This window comes from Amphibalanus amphitrite, unplaced genomic scaffold, assembly GCF_019059575.1.
Source record: "Amphibalanus amphitrite isolate SeventyFive unplaced genomic scaffold, NRLGWU_Aamphi_draft 000871F_arrow, whole genome shotgun sequence".
Lineage (NCBI taxonomy): Eukaryota > Metazoa > Arthropoda > Thecostraca > Balanomorpha > Balanidae > Amphibalanus > Amphibalanus amphitrite.
Window position 1 is genome coordinate 60,478 of NW_024882365.1, and position 26,432 is coordinate 86,909.

At 49.2% G+C, this 26,432-nt stretch overlaps 4 protein-coding genes and 1 non-coding gene across 11 annotated transcripts in view; 4 read left to right on the forward strand and 1 right to left on the reverse strand.

The window, feature by feature from the left end:
- LOC122367465 overlaps window positions 1-3,137 on the forward strand; it is a 60,860-nt gene extending 57,723 nt beyond the window's left edge. For both annotated transcript variants that reach the window (XM_043340560.1, XM_043340559.1), the window contains exons 5-6: window positions 627-824; window positions 1,275-3,137. In XM_043340560.1, coding sequence (XP_043196495.1) covers window positions 627-824; window positions 1,275-1,472 — 396 coding nt within the window. In that variant the 3' untranslated portion in view covers window positions 1,473-3,137. The remainder of the gene's footprint in view (window positions 1-626; window positions 825-1,274) is intronic.
- Window positions 3,138-7,515: 4,378 nt separating this feature from the next.
- Window positions 7,516-10,716, forward strand: LOC122367452 (transport and Golgi organization protein 11-like). The gene is made up of 2 exons (XM_043340526.1): window positions 7,516-7,741; window positions 8,356-10,716. The coding sequence occupies exons 1-2, from the start codon at window positions 7,735-7,737 to the stop codon at window positions 9,042-9,044; spliced, it is 696 nt and encodes a 231-aa protein (XP_043196461.1). The 5' UTR covers window positions 7,516-7,734; the 3' UTR covers window positions 9,045-10,716.
- A 77-nt stretch (window positions 10,717-10,793) lies between these two features.
- On the reverse strand, window positions 10,794-15,338 carry LOC122367451. Its single transcript, XM_043340525.1, has 3 exons — window positions 15,320-15,338; window positions 13,544-13,999; window positions 10,794-12,720 (listed from the first exon to the last, which is right to left on the reverse strand). Exons 2-3 carry the CDS (start codon window positions 13,976-13,978, stop codon window positions 11,284-11,286), a joined length of 1,872 nt encoding a protein of 623 aa, XP_043196460.1. The 5' UTR covers window positions 13,979-13,999; window positions 15,320-15,338; the 3' UTR covers window positions 10,794-11,283.
- Window positions 13,105-13,178, forward strand: Trnan-guu. Its single transcript has one exon. It is a non-coding gene; the product is annotated as a tRNA-Asn (tRNA).
- On the forward strand, window positions 15,271-26,378 carry LOC122367450 (zinc finger protein 837-like). 6 transcript variants are annotated; one of them, XM_043340520.1, is made up of 12 exons: window positions 15,271-15,456; window positions 18,030-18,281; window positions 18,615-18,793; window positions 19,234-19,446; window positions 20,223-20,325; window positions 21,906-22,114; window positions 22,463-22,564; window positions 22,841-23,013; window positions 23,330-23,454; window positions 23,827-24,128; window positions 24,508-24,720; window positions 25,232-26,378. In XM_043340520.1, exons 2-12 carry the CDS (start codon window positions 18,056-18,058, stop codon window positions 25,427-25,429), a joined length of 2,043 nt encoding a protein of 680 aa, XP_043196455.1. In that variant the 5' UTR covers window positions 15,271-15,456; window positions 18,030-18,055; the 3' UTR covers window positions 25,430-26,378. The 6 variants fall into 6 exon arrangements, with proteins under 6 accessions (XP_043196455.1, XP_043196459.1, XP_043196457.1 ...); XM_043340524.1 differs by having other exon boundaries at window positions 15,385-15,409; XM_043340522.1 differs by lacking the exon at window positions 15,271-15,456 and adding an exon at window positions 15,487-15,693.
- Window positions 26,379-26,432: the final 54 nt, after the last annotated feature.

The following is a 26,432-nucleotide window of genomic DNA, read 5'->3' on the forward strand; positions in this document are numbered from 1 at the left end:
ATATGCGGCCATAGCCAAGAAGACACAAACCACTACATACTTTTCTGTGCATTGTACACTAACCAAAGACAACTCTTTGATGACGTCACAACGACCATTCCAGACGTCGGCTCACTCAAATTCTCAACAAAAACTGAACACCTTACTACACGGACACAATCTCAACGAGCACCAGGGACTTGAAATTGCATATCACTTACACAAATACATTCACCACACCCGTCGCTTCGGCGACACACTCAGACATTTTAATAGAACGACTAAAGCACAACATACTGACACACCACATCCACCCTCACCACCGGCTGACCGGGCTGGGGCCGTCCGGCGTCCAGGAGCCCTACTGGTCCAGGGGGTTGCTCGGCGGGCTGCTGGCGGCCGGCGGGGTCGGTACTGGCTGACCCCAGTTGCGCGATTATTGTCAGTTTCGTTTTGATTTTGGAGAGGCGCTTTAATTTAAGTTTATCTTTTGCGCCGATCCACCACTGAACTTGTTTATTGTTTTGTTTGTATCACTCAATAAAATGAACTGAGCTGAACTGGACTGAACTGAACTGCCGTGCTTATGCCTGGCCTGCAAAGTCATCATCAGTTTTCCACACCCTCTTTTTCCCCGGCTGCCACAGGTCAGGTTCAAACCGGCGTTTAACGTCGGCAAGATAGCGCGTCAGAACGCCTCCGGTACCGTCGAGGTGGACTGCTTCCCTTTGCACGCGCTGCTGTTGGCGCTGGACGTGAGGCGGGTCGACTACTTCAGCCTGGATGTCGAGGGAGCCGAGCTGGACGTGTTGAGGACGGTGCCTTTCGACCGTATCGACATACGGGTAGGTCGGCGGCTCGAATCACAAGTTTTGAAGAAAAAAAAATCACGATAAGCCTGGTCAAGTTTTTGTTTTGCTCATTTTGCAAAGATCCTGACCATATGAGAAAATTATTTTGACCAAAAGTTTGTCCTTAGACATCGCGTCTTGTAAGTTGCATTCGGTATCGTAAAATATTCGAACTGATGCATTTGTCAGCGTTTGAAATGCCATCCTATACTTCAGGAATAAATTACCTTTTTAATGCAGTTAACTATGATAAACTGATACCAAAAGGAATGAATAATACCGACGAGAGAAAAAAAGACAAATGATACCAACGAATAATATTATACTCTAATAAATACTATGACGTTCATTTATCCTTTTATATCGTTATTCCTATCGATCTTTCAATTTTGTGTCTATAAAAGACGCGTTTACACCTATTCTAACGTCCGTCTCCATCCTCAGACACTCTCGGTCGAGTTTGCGCACACATCTGGCGGTGGAAAGCCGGCCCTTCGTGCTTTCATGGAGTCCAAGGGCTACACCGTGATTCGTGAGGTAAAGCAAAAAGACTGGACGGCCAACGACTTCATCTTCGTCAAGAACGACACGTTTTCGGAGGAGGAGAGACAGCGACTGTCCGCGCCGTACCGTCGACACTGAGCTGATGTGATTAGATTCTCTGTGACGAAGGAATCTATGATAGGGAAGAAGGGGAAGGAGCTGTCGTCTGTGGTAGTCTGAGTTAAAAACGCGCCGGAGATTTCTGGTGACGATATTTCCCTGAGAAGACAGAAGGAAGGTGCGGGAAGACAGAATATCATGAAGATGAATTAATTCCTGATGTCCATCATAGGGAATCGGCATAAAAAGACGCGAAAGAATAGTTCTGACAGAGGCGGGACTGAAGGGGTCGTGGGATGACCCAGCGTGATATAAGGTGTAGCAAGCATCTGCGGAACGAGGCGGTGCTGGTGCATGGCGAAGCACCAGAACATGTCGGCGGCACTTAATGTGTCATAAAACTGGACCAGTGTCGGCGCATGGTGGATGCCCTATCGGCACACAGGATGAACAAACTTTCCAATCAAGTGGTGAGCTTGTTTAACCTTCGCCACGGTAGATAGGCTCGTCAGTGTTGTGGTTCGACAAAATAACTTGTGACAAAGTTGGCCACTATGGTCGCTGGATATCGGACATAGCCTATGCTCGAATTCCCTGATAAGCCTGTGATTAAAATGCTATTCCCGTTAGCTCAACATTTTAATTGCAGTCAACAGATATCCGGGCTGGCTCATAGCTCAGCATCTATCTCGGCTGGCTCTCTGTCATTCTAACACAATGAGCTGACAAACTATAAGCCGACGACAGGCAAGTCTTGAGCTAATATGCCGGGCTTAGCTCGTTGCTAGCTCAACTGTCCGTGACTTGAGGCATTGTCCACAGCATCTTATTAAAGCTCATCCACCATGATTGTGCCGTTTGTTGGAGCTTGTTATTGTTGTTGTGCTTTTCGTGATGTTAGAAGCGTTCTGGAAGCTCCGCTTTTAGCTCGCTGAATGCCGCTGTTGCTGTTCTAATTCGCTGACGTTGATTTGTGCCTGGATATATGGCGTTAGATTGTTTTATCACGGGACTGTGACTGCCTAGTTCGCATAGTTAAGACTTGTTCTGCTTGTTTCTTCGGCATATGACGTCTTCTGAGCATGGTTGGCCGGGAAGTGACGTCACGTGGGTCCCGTTGTTCGGGTTATGCCCTCAAGTTATCTTTCGAGTCAATGCGGTTATTTCGTGAATGTGATCGTATTATCCCATGAATGTGTCGATTCATTCCAAAACTAATATCGCAAGCATATTCTATTTATATAGATTATCGATCCCCTTTCGCCTGTGATACATCTGTAGCGAAACTAATGACGTTACGTCAGCTGGGTGTAACTTATTTGGCTAAACACAACCTAGCTGGTGAATTAGTTCACCTCGGAGCCACCAGGGGCACGGCCACAAGATGTCGCGACTCCTGCTGGATCTGAGTTTAGTAGCGGACCCCACCGCTAGGGGACTCACCGCGGTAACGCCTCGCGAGCCTGCAATCGACCCAGGGGTTCAGGGGTGGAGGAGGTCAGGTCAGCGGCCCATTCCAGTTGAAAATAGTTACTGCTGAGGCTGGTTCTGTTATGTTTGTGTGAGCTTTTCTATAGTGATCTGCGAAATGGCTCGCTCGCGTTCGTGTGTTTGTGTGTGCATAGAAGTGAAATGAAGATTATGTTTGACTTCTGTGGGTGATTTGGTGCACATAAAAATAAAAGAAAGTGATACGGTTACGTAGCCGGGGTCTTCTAATCATATAAACCATTCACTAAGCGCAGACAAGCACCTAAAGGGAAATTGAGATCCACTGATTCAGTAACATAAGACACTGGCCCTGACTGCTCGCTTTCATTCCTTCCAGCTCTCTTTTCTAATTTCTTACTTCTTAGGGCAACTGGTGGGTCCATGGGAAATATGTCCATAAGGGGCAAGTGTCTCTTCAGGAGTCAGTCCACATCATCTAAAATTTATGAATATTTTTCTATATGAAAAAAAAAAACAGAAAAAAGAAACAATCGATTTGGTAATTAAAAGTTTCTTATTTGCTGAGCAATGTACAAGGAGATTAAAAGTAAAAGTAAACACATTCAAACACCGTGAGTCGTGACACAGACCAAACATGACACACTGAACCGGAAAATTGCACCTGTCTGTGACCCCTTCTATGCCCCTGAACTCATCTCACGTCATGAACCATCTCCAACAGTTTTTTTTTTGCCGCAACTTTAGATAGAAACATGCTAGAGAGCTGATAACACCATGAACGTGTTCAGCTCAACAAACCAATCAAATGACATGCAACATGACCTTTTCCGTGACCTCCCAGTAAACATGCCGACGTCGGCCGACGTCGGGGTGACGTCGGCAACTCGGCATCGGCATGCCGACGTCGGCCCGACGTCGGTCCAACCTCGGCACGACGTCGGCTGGATGTCGGATATGCCCGCATGTTCCGACGTCCAGCCGAGGTCCAGCCGACGTCGGGCCGACGTCGGACCGAGATCAATTGCTGAGGTCCAGCCGACGTCGGACCGACGTCGGGGCGACGTCGGACCGACATCGGCCGCTGTTTTGACCGTTAAAATAATATAAAATACATGTTCCATGTTTCATAAAGAGCTTCTGTATTCAAAATATCCTCAGGAAACTCAAATCTTCCTCCACGCCGCAACCCCCTGATCCGGACTGGACGGGAAACTTTATCTCATTTGGGATTGCCCGTAAGCCGAGCTCGCCCGTAGCCAGGTGCGGTGAGTGCTTGGGGGCTGCTCGGCCTATCCTTTGGTCAGGCTCAGCCCCGGCAACTCACCAGGGCCGGGCCCAGTTAATATAGAAAGGCCAGTCGGCAAGTGTCACTTTGCCAAAGTGCCACTTATCAAAGGGACACTTTGGGAAACGTTGGTGCAGGTGTGTAAGAGTGGCTATATGAATCCATTGTGGGGTCGCCCTTTCCAATAAGTGTCACGTAACAGCAATGGGACCAGCGACTCATATGAACTGGGCCCAGGGTGCTCGCCAAGAAGACCAATGTCTCCATCCTATGATCCTTCCGGCTCTGAAATGGTCTTGTCAGACCGAAAGGGCATAAGACAACAAAACAAACCAGATTCGTTAGCTGGCTGAACGGGGTGCGTATTATTTAGGCCAGGGTTCATAATGTCCAGGGCATGATGTGTCCAGTGCTCGAAATGGCCAGTGCCTTGAATTGGCCAGTGTTCATATTGTCCAGGGATTACATGGTCCAAATGTGGCCAACTGGCTGCAGATAGGGTAAATTCAAAGAGACCAGGGTTCATAATGTCCAGGGCACGATGTGTCCAGTGCTCGAAATGGCCAGGGTTCATAATGTCCAGGGCACGATGTGTCCAGTGTTCGAAATGGCCAGGGTTCATAATGTCCAGGGCACGATATGTCCAGTGTTCAAAATGGCCAGTGCCTTGAATGGGCCAGAGTTCATAGTGTCCAGGGATTACATAGTCCACCCAACCCAACCAAACCTAACCTATCCTAACCTAACCTAACCTAACCTAACCTAACCTAACCTAACCTAACCTAACCTAACCTAACCTAACCTAACCTAACCTAAGGTAATGATGTTTGCCTACCGGGGATAAGGAAATAGTTTCTCGCATGAATAGATTGCAAGCAATAGTAAATCAAATATTTTTAGGTTAAGTGGTTATGCATCAGGCTTCAGGCCTTCGGCCTGAAGCCAGATACATAACCACTTAACCTAAAAATATTTGATTTACTATTGCCTGTAATCACTCCTAAGGCATTGCCTTCGGCACTGCACTGCTTCGCATTGAGCTGGTTCCGTGTTTTTTTACATGATGACGTCACTTTCAGTGACTATGTAATCCCTGGACACTATGAACTCTGGCCTATTCAAGGCACTGGCCATTTTGAACACTGGACACATCGTGCCCTGGTCATTATGAACTCTGGCCATTTTGAACACTGGACACATCGTGCCCTGGACATTATGAACCCTGGCCATTTCGAACACTGGACACATCGTGCCCTGGACATTATGAACCCTGGCCTCTTTGAATATACCCTATCTGCAGCCAGTTGGCGGCATTTGGACCATGCAATCCCTGGACATTATGAACTCTGGCCCATTTAAGGCACTGGCCATTTCGACACTGGGCATAACGTACCCTGGACATTATGAACCCTGGCCAGAATGAATGCTCCCCGCTGGCTGCGTGGTGTAGTGGTTAGCGCACTAACCTCGCGTTCGAATTACAGGGGGTTCGAATCCCATCGCCGGCTGATGCTTTTGGCGTGTTGTCCCAGTAAACATGCCGACGCCGGCGACTGGGGGGCTGGAATCCCGCCGCCGGTTGATATTTTTGGCGCGTTGTCCCAATAAGCATGCCGACGTCGGCCCCGTCGGTCCAACGACAAACGATCTCGTCAACCTCGGCAAACGATCTCGGCCCGACGTCGGCTCGACGTCGGCTGGACTTCGGCTGGACGTCGGAACATGCGGGCATATCCGACGTCCAGCCGATGTCGGGCCGAGGTTGAACCGACGTTGGGCCGACGTCGGGCCGAGCCTCGGCCCGACGTCGGGCCGACGTCGTCATGTTTACTGGGCTGGACCAGGAGTCAAATTTTCAAGTTGACCTTTTCAGGTCAACTTATAGTTCATTCGATGCGTCTCGACGAGACAAACGCGATGCCGGTAAAATCAGCGTCATACAAGTTTGGAGTCCCATAAGTTATGATACAAAAACCTTTTCCGCAAAAACGCCAGCCTGGAAGCTAAACCGTTGACCTTAGGTCAAATCTGAGAACATTAGGTACTCAGAAAGGCATTTGAAAAAGCTATCGAATGCGCTTTCCCGCAGCACTGCAGCTCTATTGGTTTCTGACGTATGAGCCGATTTGTGAAAAGTTGTCATAATTTAGAACACAAGTTCGTGAAAATTTTACATTTGGTGACCTCCAGTGACCTCAGCGATGACCTGATCAAAAATGGCATAGGTAATTCTGAAAGATACTGTAGCGAGCTATCTGTTGCTTTTTACCGCGTCTTTCAAGCTTGCTTACTTTCCGAGATATTATGGTGTGGCAACCCCCCCCCCCCACCATGGCGAAGTTGGCTGAGAGGCCCACCCTGGCGCTGGCTAAACAAAACATCCATAGTTTTGTCTTCCGTTGAGTCGTTGACTACATATTACTCTTCACGTCGATTTAGAGACAATAATTCGCTATTTAAGCAAATTGAGGAAGTCGTCGGGTTTACTGGGGACGGTCCCCAGTAACCCAAAAGCTACTGGGGACCGGTCCTCAGTGTCCCCACTGGTGGTTACGCGCCTGGCTGTAGACTCAATAATTAGGGGTCAATGAATCCAAATAGAAGGAACCAATATCGATCGCGAATGAAAAATGCGATTGAAACCAATGTCGTTTATCGTAACAAAAACGAAGATACACGAGTGATTTGGATGCTACCCCACGGTGCATTTTAGCTTCTATTTCAATTGCATCCATAAAACATGGTACTGCCAGTACAAGTGCTTACCAGCATGCCCTTCGACCTACCAAGTACGAGTACCTACTTACCCTACTTTACTGATGATTACCCTTCGATAGCCTGAAACCGCCACGTAGAAAGTCACACCGAGCTGCGCTGCTGTGCTGAAAAACAAATACAGGACCTGTCTGACAGGGCTGAGTAGTTCAGTCCAGACCAAAGTGACCACATCAGAGCCCTGCAAGCCGGGCAGCCGGCAGGGGCATGTAGAACACCTGAGAGAATGGCAGGGCACCGAATACGGCATCCTCCATAGATGGCGCACCAAGCGGTCCAGGCGACAATGTTGATGGCAGCGCCACCAGACATGTACATCAGTAGTTCGAAATATCGCCATCAGGGAGCGTTAGCAGTCAGGTCAGTTCACAAGTTGAAGTCTATTATCTACTCAGGCATTTACGCATTGTTAGGAAGCTGCATAACCACCGCATGCTATTTACGATGTAGCAAGTGCACTTTGACACTCAGTATTACGCCAGGTTGAAATTGCGATTGCAATTTCCATGCTTCGTCTGTCATCGAAGAGCCAGGGTGAACGCAATATTTGGGGTAGGTACCTACGGAAAAGAAGAAAACACACTTTATGCCTCATTCTGACGAAACAAATACGAAAGCGGTGCATCATTGTTGTGTGTGTATTTGTATTCTGTCGGTCGATTGCGATGAAAGAGATCAAGATCAAGATATACCGATAGAAACTTGTTGAAAACATCAAGCAGGTAGTCAATAAATCTCCCAAGGATACCTTGAAGAATTCGCACACCATAACGCAACTGCACGAAATTAATGCCAGGTAAGATAATCATGAATCCTGACCTGAACAAGGTTAGCTTGCTGGATCAGGATGAAATGTTCAACAGGATGAATATGCGTTGCTCGGGACTTTATCTAGTATTCCTCATTATATCATTCATCTTTTGAAAATGTTTATGTATAAAACATTGTCATACTGCAATGTTCAAATTAAGAAAACCAGGATCTACCTAATCATCCATAGACGATTACCTTGAGTCTTGGAAAACACTTGCAATGGGATGAATATCATTTTAAATAATGGTATCTGATAATGAACTTCAAGCCTATTAAAACTTACTAAAAGTTTGTATTTAGGCTTTTCACTTAAGAGCAACTTAGAACTTCCAAGTGTAGGTAGATATCTACTTCCCTGGCATATTGTGTAATCATTTTCATTCAGCTGTGAATTCTACATTCATTGGAATCAATCAATAATAGCCTACAATCAGTGGTGTCTAGCATTAAAAATCAGATAAAACAAGAATGACATTCAGTTCTGAATGACACCAATTTGTGTTACCTACCACCATCTTAGGGCGGGGCATGATGATCTGACTGAACACTGGCTTATGTGTTTGACCAATGACATTACACGTTCATTTGTTTCACCAGTGACGTCATCAGAGGCGGCCATGTCTGATGCCGGCGGCCGAGAGCGGCCCCTGTCGGCCGCCTTCGAAGAAGACGCCGCGTTCGCCGCCGAAATCTCTGCCGCCATGCGCGTGCCAAAACGCATCCACGTCACGGGCGAGGGTGACGACGACTTCACCTCCGGCGCACGAAACGGCGGCACGAACGGCTCGTCGGCGTCGGCGCTGGGCGCGCGCATGATGACCGTGCCCGACCGGATCGTCGTTCTCGGCGGAGAGCGTCACGGCGCCGGCGGCGGCCCTCCGCGCGAGCTGGTCCTGGAGCGCGCCTCCCAGCCGCCGGCCGGCCGCGACTGGGCCGTGGAGTCTCCGCCGCGTGTGCTGCGAGTCGACGAACATCTGCGACCTCCCGAAGAGCCTCCGACTCCAGTGGGAGACGATGAAGGAACCCCCGAACGGCGCGGCTTTGGCCGCGGTGCCGGAGATCGTAGTGTGGTTCTCCGTGATCAGTTCTCTCCGCCGGCCCCGCCGGGTTTTCTGAGCGCCTCGGAAGAGCTGGAGCTACTCCGACGTCAGCTCCTGAAGGTGAACCGGCGTCTGATGCAGATTGAGGTGGAGAACCAGCGACGTCGCTCACGGGAGGTGATGTTGTATACGGCCGGGGCTGCCTACTTCCTCATCAAGGTGATGCTCTGGATGGGAAGGATGTGACGTGAAGGACGTTAGACGGTGACGTGGTTGACGGTGAGGATATGTGAAGAGGCTGGACGGGCTGCTGTTTCAGTGGGGTACTGAATGAGAGCGTATCGAAATGGGTCTGAGTGAACGGCAGGGAGTGCCTGGTTGGGCGAACTTTGCCTGTCGAAGCGGTGAGAGCAGTATGTTGAGTGTGGTCATTACAGGCGTGGTATGAGTATGATGATTCTCAGAGGGGCGTAAGACTAAATGCAAAGAACCGTTCGCTGGTGAATCAAGCCCAGGCTCAAGGCGGCTGATTGACGAGGACATTCATTTTCGAGTGTTGACGCTTGCTGAGACGGGATTGGTTCAGCCATCCGGTATAGTCCACTGACCACTCTACGAGATGACCACTGACCAATAACCATGTAAGACTATCCGCTACCAGCACGGCTTCAACGAAACCCTGGGGCCGGTTTCAGTACCGTGTCTGCCTGCTCGCCTCCTTCCGACAACCGCTGTACTGGCGTCTGACCGGACCCTCGACAGGTAGCGGCCGCTGAGACTGCTGACATGTCTTTGAGCTAAACAGAAGCTGCTCCGCTGTGTTCGGTGCGCGTGTGGGTGCTTGGAAGTCACAAGATAACGTGTGTTGGTGTGTGTGTCTTGATGTCAGAGAGGGCTATTAACTGGTTTGAGTTGAGTCCGGCGTTGGAATTTTTGACGCCGTAGTGATATTTTGGGGGTTGTTGGTGATCTGCAACAGGGCTGCGGAGTCGATGGATTTTCGGCGACTCCGACTCCGACTCCGACTCCGGCTTTAAAAAACCAGCTCCGACTCCGACTCCGACCCCGGGCAGAATTGTCGACTCCGACCGACTCCAACTCCCGACTCCGACTCCGCAGACCTAGCAGGGCTGCGGAGTCGACATATTTTCGGTGACTCCGACTCTGACTCCGGCTAAAAAAAAATAAAATCGACTAAAATCGACTAAAATCGAAATCGACTCTAAAATCGACTCCGACTCCGACTCCGACTCCGGTCACAACTGTCGACTCCGACCGACTCCGACTCCGACTCCGCAGCCCTGGACTGATCAATGAGGCCATTTACTCGTAAGTCGTAAGTGTACAGTTTGTGAAGAACTACCGAGAGGAAAAGTGAGGCTAGGACTCAAATGAAATGTTTGGCCGTGTGGCGGTACATGGCTAGATACGCGATCACGCGGTGGGTGCCAGGAAGGGACGTGGGAGCGCCGTCAATCTTTCATTTTTAGTGTCAGGGCATTGAGGAGTGGCAACAACGAGTATGTAATTGATTCAATTTCGAGGGGGCGAACCTGAGAAGCATCATGATGAGGCTCATTTAAACGACAGAAAAGCGTGCAATGTTTTATTGATTCTCCGCTTATGAGGCTCGTTTGGTGCGGAGAAGTTTTCACATCTCTTTTCTTTCATTTAGCAAAACATGCTGCTCTCTGATAGAGGATTCAGTTACGACTTCGCACATAGGTACTTATTGTTTGGTCGCTTTTTTTGTAGCCTGTACTCTGTTTGGTAACGGTCCCTCCGCCGCGTTTTGTGTGATCTCCTCCAGTGGCGGACATATGATGCACTTTGTTTTGATTGAATGAACGCAGTGATGCGAATGTGTGCCCGTATACTGTCGTACCGTATACTGAATACATGTAACGAGGCTATCGAATATGGTGCCGATAATAGCTGTCAGTAGACATCATACGAACTATTGAAAACGGACAACGGTCAACGCCAAGCTCGTACTATGAGGAAGCAGATGATGTGCGTTTATTGATCAGCTACCTGCTCATAAACTGATAATGCACACATGTAATCAATGGAAATGATTGCGTGACACTTAGTGCGATATCCCGCAAATATCCCGCTCGTCTCCTCAGACATAATCACAGCCACAAACCTGTCATGCGCAATCAAATAAAAAAAAAACGCCCTTTGTGAGATGTGAGAAAGCAATACTGCTCAAGTGCTTACACCACAATGACTCGCATACAGATGCCATATCATAGCCGACCATCAAATGATCACAACAAAAACACATTACAAACGTTTGTAGAATGGCAGCTCACACAAAAAATGTGCATAGACCCAACTCCGAACCATTCTTCCCACCGACAAGCGAAATAAGGCATCAGCAGCATGTGACATTCCACTCATAGCTAAGACTGCCTCATATCTCGACAGTAGACATTGTTTTTTATGCAAACCCGTAGTGCATTCATCCCCTACAACCCGTTCATCCCTCCACGTCTTCCAGCGACGTATCCATCACTTCTTTGATCCTCGTCAAGAACGGTGACGACGGCGGATCGACGTTCTCATCTCCGCCACCACGCGGCGCCACCTCCGCGCGGTCCGGCCGCCGCTCCATCACACCGGGCGAGCTGGCGTCTCCGCCTCCTGATGTGCCGACAGATGTAGCCAATGACGTCATTGGAGATGCTGACGTCATTGGGGATCGAGGGATTCTCTCGTGGTCGGGTCCAGGCGCACTAGGAGAGGTTTCCTTGGCAGAGTGAGATGGTCTGGTCTGCTCCGTTTTGGAACTCTCACTGGCGTTGAAGACCACAGGACCTTCTCCTGTGCTTCTGTCCTCTCGGGCGGGGGTGAGGGCGGGGGTGGCGCCATCCCCGCCTCCGTACCGAGACGGGGAGTCCTCCACAGTCTCCTCCACGGCTACCAGACGTTGCTGCGACAGCGGCGGTGCGGACGGGGCTCTCCTGTTGAGGAGGGCTCTGGTACCACCCGCCATAGCGCCTCCAGCCATCAGTGCCCCGGCCGACACGGACCTCACCAGCCCCCGACCGGTCCAGGCCAGCCATCCGACCCGCTCGGGACCGGCGCGCTGCACCAGGGTCCTTCGGCGTGACTCGGCGCCCACCGGCTGCACCTCTCCACGAGCCGTCACCACGAGGTACACCCTCTCCTGTCCCGGCTCGACCGTCACATGCAGCGCCTCGGAGTCATCTCGACTGACTGAGCTTGGTGGTCGACAGCGACAACCGATCACGACCAGCGCGAGAAAGAACCCCAAACTGATTATCGTCAGCGGTATCATCCATATAGTAGGCACTTCAGCGCCGAGAGCCACATAGAATCTTCCCAGCGCCCGGCCACACTGCTCGGCAGGATGTAGCACCATCTTGGTCAATGTCTCCGCCAGAGCCATACCGGGCGATACTTCCGAGAACGGATCCACGTGCAGGCGCATGTAGTAATGGCGGCACTTGTCCTCCGTTTTGACGAAGCTGACTAGCCCACGGACGTAGTGTAGAAGCCCGTCCGTCCAGCCCCTGTCACCTTTCTCACATCCCTCCGGAGGGTTTAGTTGAAGATGTCTTTCAGCGAGTGCCCTCACATACAGATGATTCCAATGCCAGAAGAAACTCGCCACTAGCACTAGCACTAGCATTCTGCTCAGCACGTACGTCCAGGACTTCCCGAACAGCAGTGCCACGAGCAGCCAGCTACCCAGGAGGGTGGTCAGTAGCAGAGGAATCAGCTCAGTAGAGACATCTGGTATCAGCTGACGGAGCTGACGCAGCCAGCGCGGCTGGCCTTCAGTCAGCAGGGACTCGAACTCGGAGTCGGCAAATATGTCCTCCAGAATGGCGTCGGTCTCGACGAGAGAGATGTGGTCGGAGCCAGCCAGGAACTGACGCAATCGGAGCACCTGCGAGAGAGAGACGGGTCAGAAAACGAAATGGCTCGATAACAACCAGCATCATTCGGTTCAGCTGCCCTATATAGATCCTTCGCGCTATAAGCATTTCGTTCGCAGTAAAGCCAGCAAAAGAACCAGCGAGGTGCATGAATCATGATCCTTCGAAGAAACAAACGTAACAGCTGAGGCCTCTCAAATGTAACAATTTGCGTGCAAAATTTAGCAAGCACATGTAGGATTATGTATTGGGCTATTGCAAACAAATTTACCACCGTTAGATTAGCTTATTCTGAAACCGGTTTTTCGATTTTACCTAGCTAGGTAGTTTGGTGCAAGAGGCCTCTGATGAAGAAACTACGATCTAGAGTACATTCTAACCAGAACGCACCGCGGGCCTCCGTGGCGCAATTGGTTAGCGCGTTCGGCTGTTAACCGAAAGGTTGGTGGTTCGAGCCCACCCGGGGGCGGCCCACGTTTTGACCACACCGAAACGGGAATATGACATCATCCAAACATAATAGATTACAGCCCGTACTCAAGATTAATGAGGCATATTGCGACACTCATTATTCGTTATCACAACATCCATCACTCACATTTCCAGCAAAAACCACGGGGTTGCTTACACGCCAAGACAGATTCATTCATTCATTCATTCATTCATTCATTCATTCATTCATTCATTCATTCATTCATTCATTCATTCATTCATTCATTCATTCATTCATTCATTCATTCATTCATTCATTCATTCATTCATTCATTCATTCATTCATTCATTCATTGTCTGTCCCCGATTTCCACAGGCCCCTCTTCTGCCAACCATTCCCACCTGCACTTCAGAGATGCGGCCTCTCAGCTGAAACGTCTCGCGTTCGGCCGGCTGGACGTCCTCATGTATCCGGAGTAGCTTCAGCGTCCTCTTCACGTGCCGCTGCATGAACGCAGAGTTCAGCTGGTGTCTGCTGGGCGGCCTGGAAGGACCGGCGGCGGCTGGCGAGGGTGTGGGGGCTGGAGCGGTGGTAGAGGAAGAAACTCTTGCAGGACACCGAGACCTCGTCGCCCAGCGCGCGCGCAGCGGTCCCAGGGCATCGAGTAGACGGTGACAGCGGTCGGCCTCTGCGCAGCAGTCTTTACCGCCCTCCGGGGTCAGCTCGAACTCGAACATGGCGAACGGATCGCCGGCGCGGCAGTGATGTGCCAGCACCAGCAGCAGCAGCGGGAGACACAGAGCCAGAGTGGTGATGCTGCGCAGTAGCCATGACATGGCTGCCACACTGGTGCAGGGCTAGCAAATGGAAAAGAGGGGAAAGAGACAAGTGTCAAAAACTGTGAGAAAATGGGTGCATGGGGAAGTCTGTACATTGTTCTCTAGAACTCGCCCTACCACGCGAGTTCTGGGACATGTCCACCTCGATGTTTACCAGCAAGGTCTTAGAACTCTTATCTTCGGTGACATGAGCTGACACGTCGCTGTAACCGCTTTTAGCTTCTGCATCGTGTGTGTAGTGTGGTTTATGTGTGTTCACTTTTTATCCTCATCATTGCATTTCTTAGCGTGTGTTGACTCTGACTCGAGAATAGCCCTGTGATTCCGATCTCATGAAGGGATGAGTCTATGACGTAAATACAATACAATACAATACAATTGTTGACTAAATGCTGACAAACTTGATGGTTGATGCTATGATATCAGATAATGATAAATACCAGGAAAATTACTCCCAGAATGTTCCTTTTGCAGTTTTTATTTTTTGTTTGGAACACATGGAAAGGAGGCTGTACAGCCAACAATTAAATTAAGGCCACACCTCTGCTGTCCGATTTCCAAAGGCAAAAATGATTGCTTGGGTGACCGCCAACCCGAGGTACCATGACCCTAGATGCTAGATCTGCCGTGCAAAGGCAAAAAGGATTAGGTACATCAGGGCCTGATGTACCTAATCCTTTTTGCCTTTGCACGCCAGATCTACCATCTACGGATGCATGTAAATGTCCTGTCCTGTATGGTAAAAAATCATGTGACAAATTTGAGTCTGCACTTTTTAATCAGCACATTGACATCGCAAGTGAAAAGTTCCCATTTTGGTTTTCAAATGCACAGAATGAGCCACATCATGAGCCTATAAAAAATATTAAAATTGTATTCATCTTCACAACTAAGGCTCCAAACTGAGTATTAATGACACTTTTGACATTCAGCATTACCCCATACTGATACCATAGATAACCCTAAACCCAATGCCATGCTTCAAATTATTGAAACTGAAACCAACCCAGATTAGCATCTATAAAAGTAGGCCCACAGTTGGCATTTACAATAGTCAATACCTATAGTATCAATATGTCAACAGTGAACAGAATACCTACCTACTTTTATATTAAATGCTCAATGATATCTCTTACAACAATGCCACGACAATTACTGAGACAACATCGCGACAACTGACGCACAAACTACAAAACATTTACTATCCCGCGCATCGCAAAGCCATCTATAGAAGGTGCAGTCACTCCCCCGCCGACCAATCAGAGACAGATCCTGAGTGACGTCACGCAAAAAATCGTAATCGTAAGTCGTAAGTATCGTAAGCATCGTAACCGTTACCAAGAACGACAGCAGCGACACCTATATCATATTTTTGAGACTGCGCACGTTTCGCCTGACCACTTCTTTTCCGATGAAAGAGCTTTGCTGGTAGGGTGCATTTTCTTGCATTTCCTGCATTTCACGGCAATTGAGAGGTAGGAACCAATTTTTGCTTGAATTGAAACATGTTTATAGTGAATTTAGTGATGAATGTCCTCGTACAATCGTAATGTGCAGTGTGCACGACTGTTGTAATTTCTCTATGCTCTATAGTGATGAAATTCCTGTCATTTCCGTGGGAACCCGTGGAAACCGAAGAGAGAAACAGTGAACTGAGTTGATTTTTTATGAAATATGTCGAAAATAATGACCAGTTTTCTACCATTCCGTTGGTATGTGTAAGATAACAGACTGTGGTAAGCATGCTTTGCGATCATACTTCAACTTGCGAGTTACAATTTACACTTTCCTTTCCATATATAGTATATGTCTATGTTCCGTGTGTTTGGGCTAAATTTTGATACAACCAATCAGGTTGGTGGTTCATGGCCACCGCGCTGCAGTGCACTGTGCGCAACGGCATATTGGTGCGGCATTTGATACAAATTCGGCTCAACGCTTCAGAGTTGTGACTAGGGAATGTCTGAGTTTGCTGATGTTTCCAAGGTGATGTTTCCATGAAACCCAATCCCTACACTGCTGCGTGCTGGAGCATAGTGCCTTGGAACGGGGCCCCGTGATATAGATTCCAGAACAAATTTTTTGTCTGGACAGATCAGCTCATCAGGATCATAGTTTTGTCTGAATTTTTGTCTTTTCAGTTTGAATGGACGTGGTCTACTAAGGTGTTACTGGAAAAATCCAAGGTACACTGAACATGTTGGCTGTAGTGGTGGCATTGCGCCAAAAATTTCAGTGCATGTCCGGCGCTACTTCACATGTGCTGTCAGCATATGTCAGCACCTGGAGGCCACCAATGTTTGGGTACACTGGTCAGTCTAGCAGCAGATTGACATTTATGCGTCTTCAGAAGTCTCACAATTAACTATGTGAACAGAATCGCTCGCTACATCACAGGGCATGCACAGTCGCAGGTTTCTCGGGCCTTGTTACCCTATCACACTTCTCGAGCCCTCGTAACACCACTGAAGTTATACAATTCCAAATGCCAGTTGCCTCACTTGGTTTTAATCAACTCCAACATAAATTCAGAGGTAAGAAGCCTGAAGATCAGCCCTGTCCGCATCTTAGTTCCAATAGTCCAAGGGCTATCACAAATGTCACGGGGCTTGGGGCCGGATGGCCTCGGACGAACAGTACCTGCCCGTTTTCGACCCTGATTTATTGTTCAAATGTAGAGTGTAGCTAGCGAGTGAAGGATGCTAAGGTTAGTTCTCGTCGTCTTGTGCCGAAATTCCTTAAATCGTCCATTTGCCTCAAAGTTTCTTCGTCCATCCGTGCGCCGAAATTTCGGCGTACGGAGTTCCACCTAGGTATGCGAAAACGCGGAAATCACACGTACGAACCCGTGCCGGTGCCTATAACCGTAGCTTGAGCAATTTATTCCAAATATATATTACAAATACGTGACGCAACACGGTAGTCGGTAACATATTACCGCTAACAGCCCTCACGATTGGGAATAAGGTGGGGACTGGGCTGGTTGATCTTCAGAGTTTGGGCTCCCAATTGCTGGAGTTTTTTTTCTGCAGTGGACCATATGCAAGTGCAAGGCGACTGGCCTTGTTAACTCTTCAGTGGGGCTTCACAGGGCTAGAGGAGACATTGGATTATTAAGCCCAAGGGATCTGCTAATGCTGCATAATGAAGCATGCGATAGGACCACGCACTGAGGTAGTTTTTTTCCGCTGAGGCGTCTAAAGAGAACCACCAAAGTTTTGCATGCAGTACAGAGTGGCTTGCTCATCTGTTATTGGTCCTGGGGTTATGTCGAGCGATATTGCCACTGGCGATGTGTCAAGGAACTGAACGCGACAACGCAGCATTGCTATTAAAAAAGTTGCTGCAGAAGGCCGCGGCAAAAGTTGACGCATGTAAGCACCATATCTTAATCCATTCACCGACCTTGTGCCCTCTCTGTGATTTCGTTGACTGAATGTGCGTAAACAGCAGTGTAGCTTAGGTACCTACCCGGTGTATTTCCAATTGATTGAACTTGGTTTGCCGTACCAATTTCACGCAAAATCTGACGCAGGACCGTAATATTCACGATTAATTTCCTGGATCATCACAAGTAGCAGAACAATTTGGACACCTCTGACTTTGCACATGACACTTTTCCTGTTGGTTACCCTGCCCACATCAGAAGTTCGTCCATGATCAAAGGAAGGATTTATCTGGTGCAGAAGGCTGCTTGTCGATCTGTCGAGTGGTTGCCGAGATATAAGGCTGTGTAAAGCCTCTTGGGGTGTGTTCTGCCGCTAATTCTCTGATATTTGTAAATACAAAATTATCCTATCATCTACTGACAACTAATCTTATATTTTTCATTACGTCCAGCCACCCCGTTTTTATTGCCATATTGGGTTTTTACTTTTTAGTTATCATATAACTTGAATTCTACTCGTGTATTATAAACATGCATTGCTAACAAGTAATCCATGTTATAAATATGGCTGTAGAATTGGCGTAGACGGCTGGATCTTATTTCTTACCACCCCCACCCCGGCACCCCATCTTACCTCGGTCCCCTCCCCTCTCCTTGCAGTGCCTCGCGATTGGTGACCCGACACCATGGACGAATCCGTTCTGGACACCTCGGCCATGGACACCTCCACGATGTCCAGTGGCGGTCTGGGCGAGCCGGCGCCGGAGCTGGAGGGGTACGCGGACGTGGCCAGTCTGGAGGAGGGTCAGCAGGTGATGCTGCAGCTGCCGGCCGGCGGGAGGACCGGTACCGAGTCGGTCATCATGCAGGTGGTCAGGGTGGACGGCAACCAGATCCACTTCATCACGCCCGGTGAGTTAGACACTCGATCACGCTAGGTGAGTTAGAGACATTTCGTGCGGCAGCTGAGTTGGACACACTTTCACACTGTGTGAAAACCAGAGCACCTATTTGTTGCTGTTTTAATTATCAACACCATTGCTGACGTTTCTGGGATTATCATTGTTCAGCCGCTTAGACCACGCCATTAGCTCAGGATGATAAACCAGAGGTTCATTTTATCAGCAGAAAAAATCACGATTGGGGTTTTACTTCTTTAAGCAGCCTACAAGTAGTAAATGTGTACATCAGTGATTTGAATGATCCTCCATTGTGTGACCAGTGACCGTGATTCCCATTTTACAGACACTGGGGCTCATGACCCGGATGAAACCGATGTCAAGGTCAAAGACTCGAGTGAAATGCTTCAACTGTCCGAAGACACTGAGTTTGAGAACCCCGGCGCTGGGAGCACCCAGTTTGAGGGCCCCAGTGCAGCTGAGAATGCCGAGTTTGATGACTCCGACGTCAAGGATTTGGATATAGTGAGTACTTGTGTAAGATTACTGTTTTGTTGTTTTTTACTTATCCAAGTCTTAAGGGCAATGTTGTTCTAACAAACTTTCTTTGATAATGTTCTTCTTGCTTACCGCCCTGCTTTCTTGTCGTTTGATTTATTCTTGAGCAAATATGTTTTATCATCGACTCCTCATAGGTTTCTTTCTTTCTGTCAGAAAGGAAACCTATGAGGAGTTCCCACCTTCCCTATGAGTCCCTCCCCTCCCTCCCCCTCCCCTCTCTTCTTCGTTTCTCCCTTTCTTTCCCGGTTCCCCTCCCTTCTTTTTGTCCCTCACCCCTTCCCGCATTCGCCCACTGATTCACTCACTCACTCACTCATTCATTCACTGACTCACTCACTCACTCACTCACTCACTCACTCACTCACTCACTCACTCATTTTTTCCCGTGTCTCTCTCTCTCTCAGACGGAGACGCCGCGCTGTTACCTGTGTCTGCGCCCGTCCGCCGGCCTCTACCTCCTGGTACTGGAGAGGACCTCTGCCACGGCCTGCTCGCTGGCAGAGAGACTCAGTGGCTGTGCGTCCAATGTGAAACTGAATGTCAGCACCTCAGACGGCGTGTGTGCAGACTGCCTGGAGCTGATTAATACGGCGGATCAGCACTTTCAGCAGTATCAGGTGAGGGAAGGGGAACCACAGCAGTACCAGGCGTGGAAAGGGGGGGGGGGGACTGATGGCTATAGAACCGTTAGTAGTTGGCTTGATTTTCTGCATTGAATTCGTCTTTCAATGGGAATGCCGTCGACGAGCTTGGTAAATAGAACCTTATCCAGAATTGGAGGATCAAAAGCATGCGATAGCATGCTTTTGCATCCGGAAATTCCCATTGGTGGGTCGCTGAAAAAAGTTCGGCGGAACCTGTTTGTCAGTGAGTATGTGAGTATGTGAGTTTGTCCAAGCTTTTTTGGACCTGGAGTCAAAATGGGTGGACCGATCGGGACGAAAGTGGGACCGTTTGATTCGTCTCCGGCGAGGTAAACTTTTGGTGCTGGCCTCGATTCGCTCGGTGCTTCGTGGCACATGCTATTCCGCTTCAAAGTTTCGGTGACACGAAATTTTTTGTCAAGGCTACAGGTCAACCCGAGGTCACGGGCAAAGCCATACTGGCGGGACACATCGGTAACACCTTGAACCAGTTTCCAGGGGGGTCACCGTCTGCGAGGGGTGCAGGCTGCACGTGCTGGGGTCGGAAAACCGTTTTGACGTGAGGTCCTCTGGCTCAAAGAAATTTTAAGCTATCAACCTCAAAATCGGTTCAATGGTAGTCCCAGGCAAGGCCTCCAAAATAATGCACATTTCATTGGGCTATGGATCCTCCAATTCTGGCCCAAGGCAACGCACGAGCGCTGCCGGCATCTAGTATAACCGTATACCTTCCTCCCGTTTGTCTGCAGCATATCAGAGACAAGATAGAGGAGCTGCTCCGAGCGGGGAGCCGCCAGCGGGCGGGCCCCGAGGCGGATTCAGATGGAGAAGGAGCTGAGCAACGGGAAGGAGGTACGTAAAATGGGTATACTCGTAAATTGGGTTTTGAGGTACTGGGAGATTCTCGCCATGTTGATTTATTTCATCTTCCCTTCCCCCTCATTCGTCTGTACGGCGATGTTTTTTTTCTCTCTATGCGATACCATCATTTCCCGATTCTCCATTCTCTCATCCCACTTATCCCAGCTTCTGTCTAAACAGATTATTTATCTGTTGAGTGTTCTTAACACGCGCAGTGGAGGGGGGGGGGGGGGGCGGATTCCGCCCAGTGCCCCTCCTGTTTTTCGCCAATAACTCGCGTCGCAAACATAATATTAATGTGAAATTTTGGCTTCCTGTCCAGAATTAAACTGCGGATCTTCTCGTGCAAGAAATAAGAAAATCGGTTCACAACTTTTCTAGTAATAGCGGTGTAAAGTCAAACATCCTGCCGCGGCGGCGGCGCGGCGGCCGGCACTAGCCGTTACGCGCCGCCTGAATTGTAGACTGTGCCGGGGCGGGACGGTTCCGTCTTTACATCGCGCTCCTTACCGCTGATTATATTCGATTCGCGTCAAATTTTGTGAGAAGACTAAGAAATGTACAGGCAATCTCATGGTCAAAGAATTTTGAAAATCGGCCGGTAACAACTTGAGTTATGATTGTGTAAACACAAAATTGTGATTGCCGCGTTTCCCGCGTCGGCCGATTCCGCTTCAGCCGGCGACATCTTACCCTTAGCAGGCTTCTAGCTGCCATATTCATTGCTGGATTAACTAGAAATTCACAATACATACTCACAAATGTATATTCATTCGTATAGTGAAAGAAAAAAAAAAATCGGCTGGTAACTTTTTGAGTTATCGGCGTGTAAACGCAAAAAAGTCGCTCATATGGCAGATTTGACCACATTTGACCTCATTTGACCTTGAAGATATTGACCTAGGGTCATGAAATTCACACACAACAGAGTTCCCTAGGGCCTTCACCTACCCTCCAAATTTCGTCTTTCTAGCTACAGTGGGAGCTGAGATCTTAGGGGGGCGACATCCGCCCCCCCCCTTCCACTGGGCGTAGTACTCGCAACCCTTCCACTGCGCGTGTTAAAGCTGGCCGGTTCTCCGGACCAATGTCTCAAAATTTGTCGATTTGGGTAGGAAAGGACATCTAAATGAAATTCATTTTCCACTCCAACCACCAATTTTTAAGAACAATTTTCCACTCCCTACCAAGAAAACCTAGATTTTTTACCTATAGAAAGAGCAGTTGTGTGGATGCTCAGTTAGCATCAAACATTCTACACCCTAGAATAAAATGCATGCTTTTTGTCGTTTCTCACTCTTTTTGGATCTCATTGAATCAGCAGTTTTCCACTCTCTCCCTTCTTTTTGGTGGGTAATTTTCCCCTCTGACACCCAAGACAAAACTCAATTTTGGGACGCTGCTCCGGACAGATTCTATTCTCCGGGACCAGGACCAAAATTCACAATTCCAACATTGTCTAGCATTCTCTAACTTCTCTTTCACTCTACCACTCACGTAATCCCTCCTCCCTATCCCCTGTTTCGCTGCACCACTCTAACCCTCTCTCTCTCTCTCTCTCTCTCCCACAGCGCTGTCGCCGCCGGCCGACGGTGACGACTCTGACGACTCGGACTGGGCTCCGTCGGGGCCGACGCCGCGCTCCACGCGCTCTCGGGTGCCCAAGGCGAGGCGCCGCTGGTCTCCGGAACCGATAGAGCGACCCACGCCAGCACCGGCGCCAAACGGAGCGCCACGGGGCCGGGGGAGGCCCAGAAAACACCCGCCAGTCACTCCCACGGTGAGTTACTCTAAGGGAGGGTGAGAAAGAGGGTAGAATTATCCTATTCTCTTATTATATTTCCTCCCTTGTTTCTGAGTTACCACAGAAGTGGAGAAAACCAATAAGGAAAGGGTGAGTGTAGACTGTAGAGTATCAGGAAACAATGAAATAATGAATAATATGAGCATAGGGTTGGGAAGGACTGGAAATATGATAGAAAAGGAATAAGATCACAAGGGAAATTAAAGAACTGTATGAAGAGAGATTGAATGAAGGACAGACAGCGATGCAGTCAGGTGGGCAATTTGCAGACATCTGGGATACTTTTTGCTGACCCCATTATTGTGTGTGTGTCTGTGACGGCAGGTCATAGATTTTACCGACGTTAGCGCCCTAAAGGAGCAGGTGAAGGACATCAAAACGGCCAAATTCAACATCAAGCCGGCTCCCTCCAAACGACCGCTAAAGGTTGGTGGTAATGGACTCCCAGTGGATATCGTCGAGCTAGAGGGGGACTGGTGCAAGTTTTTTGCGACCTTTGTGGCAGAGAGGGGCTTGTTGGCGGGGAGGGGCCCAGTGTCAGTGAGGTAATTCAAAAATAAAATACAGGGATGGCACCATTTTGTATTATTATTTGTATGCCTAGGTATAGAGTGGATGTGCATTGTGTATGGGCTGGACGTGTATGAACGATAAATGCTTTCCAATGAGCTAATGAAATCACTACGTTTCCCGCCGTTACAGTCTGACCTGGAGAAGATAATTCACCTGGAGGTGCGCGCGGCCGACAGCGGCGACCCGTCCGGCCTTACTGAGGAGGAGGAGGGCGGTGGGAGGGGCCGGCCGGCCGGGGCTGCGCGCCCACACACCACCGGATACGAGTGCCGCCGCTGTGATATCGAGTTCGAGGACTCTGAGTGAGTGTGGGAGGAAGGGGTAGAGGGAGGGGAGTAGAGAGCATGGTGGCAAGTGGGAGAGAGGGAGCATGTGAGGAGATGAGAGGGGATGCTAGCCCATCACCTTGGCTCTTTTTAACTGTGATATTGTTTTCTTTTTTTATATCCGACCTGTCTGCTCCACTATTTGTTGTGTGACATCCCTAACATTCTCGCATAGCTATGTTGTATATCCACATCATTTCATCCTCCTGTCAACCGTTGTGCCCGTCATCCAGCCGTGCATCGTATCCGTTTGCCAGCTAACACATCCCCCTGCAATCTCCCTCCGCCCCAGTTCCATGGTGAAGCACCTGCGGCAGCACGTCAACAAGCCTTGGTGTAAGCGGTGTCGGACCGAGTTCCCCAACCGGCCGTCGCTGCTGGAACACCGGAAGGCCTGTCGACTCCAGCACAGATCCGGTGAGAGACGGGAGTGGGGAAGAAGTGGGCGAATAATGGCTGTATGGGGACGGTACGGTAAATGTAGGAATAACTAAGTGGAAGGGAACGAGGGAGGGTAAATATATCCGGGACGGTGAGTGCGAGAGAAGGAGGGGATGGTTAAGGAGGAGATGAGACGGTAGATTCAAGTTAGCGGGGAGTGGATTGTAAGAAGCTTTGATGGAATGGAAACGTGAAAGTTTTCATCTAATCTCATCTCATATTCCTGTGATCTGTGAAGTATCAGGGTGTAGCTACTCTATAGTTCACGACTCTCAGGCTTGCTCACTTAGCTTACCTCCTGTCATTCCTCTCACCACATCCCTTACATCTCTTTTCATCTGTCGACAGGCGAGTGTACCATCTGTGACCGCGAGGTGAAGTTTTACCGCTACCACATGAGGCAGCACGCTGACCTCGTGGCGCGGGGACTACTCGAGGAAGGCGCGCCAATACCCGAGGAAGACGACCACCCGCCACCTTCCGTTCAGAAACGAGCCGGCAGGTTTCTGGCGGGAGGGGTGTGTAGCATTTGTGGCGAGCACGTGCCGGAGAAGCTGAGAAAACACGAACGCTCACATAATATCACGCACACGTGCCCCATCTGCAAGAAGGTCTTCACTCGAGAGGATGTGGTGCGAGGACATATCAAGGTTAGGAGAGTCAATCGGACAGGGTGGTGGGGCTGACGCAAACAAAGGCTGATGGTGTTCAGTGTATGGTTTAGTGGCAACACACTTTGCGTTAAGCAGTTAAACTGGTGTTCAGTGTATGGTTTAGTGGCAACACACTTTGCGTTAAGCAGTTAAACTGGCAGTCAGCTTGTTTATTTTGAATTTATTCGTGTTACGCCAAAACGACCGCACTAGTATACCGGCGAGAAAAGCTGGACTTTAACTATCCACTTTTTATTTTCATTTCCAAGCTTTGTTTCAAGTATTTGTGCCCAATGGCTACTGCTCCTTTCCACTACTGAGCACTGGCATAATCATAAGTCACAACACCCCTCCCCGCGACCCCCTTCACCAACAGCGCGTACACATGAAGGAAAGACCTCACGTGTGCGCCCAGTGCGGCAAGACGTTCGTCAGCGTCTACAGCCTGCAGAGGCACGAGATGATCCACAACAACGAGTACCGCTTCTACTGCCAGGAGTGCGGTGACGGGTTCCGCCAGAAGCAGCAGCTCACCGCCCACATGCGGCACAAACACGGAGTGGTCGATGTGGTGTTTGAGGACGTTCAGGTAGGTTCGGGAGGGAAGGGGGACGAGACAGTGGTAGCTCTTGTGGTTGCTGCTGCTGCTGCTGCTGCTCTTGTTGTTGATGCTGATGTCTATTGATGTTTCTGCCGTTGGGGTCCTGCGGAGGCTAGCGGCTCTGGAGGGCCCCGAAGGCGGCCACCGGGGATGTCGCTGCGCCACTGCACTTCTGTCGGAAGGATATTGCCGACAGCCGGGACCCTGAGACGGACGCATATTATTTCCGGTCACGTCAGCAAAAGGCAGTGGCAGCTAGCAGTTCTGCAGCTGCTGCAGGCTATCATTGATATGACGGTCAAAGCTTTTCTGATACTATGACCAAGGACTTACTCTGTCATCTACGGTGGTAGTGATTTATTAGATTGGCTTGGACCAGCTTTGTATTTTTTATCTCCCCTACTCTCTCCCCCTCTCTCTCCCCTCTCCCTCTCTCTCTCTCCCCTCTCCCTCTCCCTCTCTCTCTCTCTCCCCGACTGACCTCCCATCTCTCCGTCAGGTCATGCCCGAGGGCGCCGCGGTCGTAGACGCTCTCTCCGTCATCACAGAACCCAACGGTACCGTGTACGAGGGAGCCGTGCTGGAGGCTGGCGAATTCGACAAAGAGGAGTATGTCATCACAGCGGCCGGCGATGGGGAGGATGTACAGTTCACGGCGGTGGCCGATGCTGATGGGAATCTACACCTGGAAGGATAGCGTGGTGTCCCGCCGGGAACGGGTGGGGTCTGAAGATGTGTTGGATTGAAGTGTATGAATGGAGGAGAGGTGTTAGGATAGTGAGGTTAAGCGGAGAGGATGTCTCGCGTTTCAGCGATGAAATAAAGTGGTGGCATTGAAGTCGAGAGAAATTAGATGGATTTGACGAGTGTGGATTACTTTTGTTTTCTTTAGCTAAGGATTTTTCACTCCAGCACTTGGCTAGCAAAACATTAGTTTGTACAGTCAGGTCATTGGCATGGTTAGTTTAGGATTATGGGTGGTTAGAAGGCGAGTGCGACATACAAAATAACTGTGAGATGCTGTGAGACGTAAGTCGATTGCAGCATTTTCAGCTGTAATTTTGGTAGAGATCTCTGCACAAAATAGACAATGTCGACCATCGAGTGCGTCAACTGTGTGTGTTCATCTCATCGCGGTTTTGCTGGGAGACCAAGCATGACCCCATTCAAACTAACTTAAGAACTGTGTGCTTAGACCCTTGTACGATGATCTGCGACTTTAGAGTGCGGGGGACGTATTCTGTATTTATTGAGCTGAATTGCCGAACAATCAACTCTTTCAGACATCAGCTTGTCATCTCAATGTCTTTGGGAGAAGCATGGTGTGTCCCAAAATCTGTTGTCTATATAGTTTTGATAATGGTATGATAGTTAAGTTTGACAGTGGACTTTTCGGGTTGGCATAGCACCATTCGTTTTGTACACATTCATTATTGCCTTCGGGAAGTGACGATGCATTCAGATTTCAGATCAACTCCCACCCCGTATTATGAGTTGTCAGGTCGTAGCCTGTTTTCGATGTTTTGTAGCCTTGATAACCCTTTTCGGTGCACCCTCCGTTTTGCTGTTGCTTTTGTCGTTTTTCGTGTATCCAGAAATGTGTTGCGGTTTGCTGTATTGATAAATACAAGCGGAAGCTGATTGTATATGCACGATTGCTTTCATTGCCAGGCTTGAGTCCAAGTGTAATGCGAACTTAT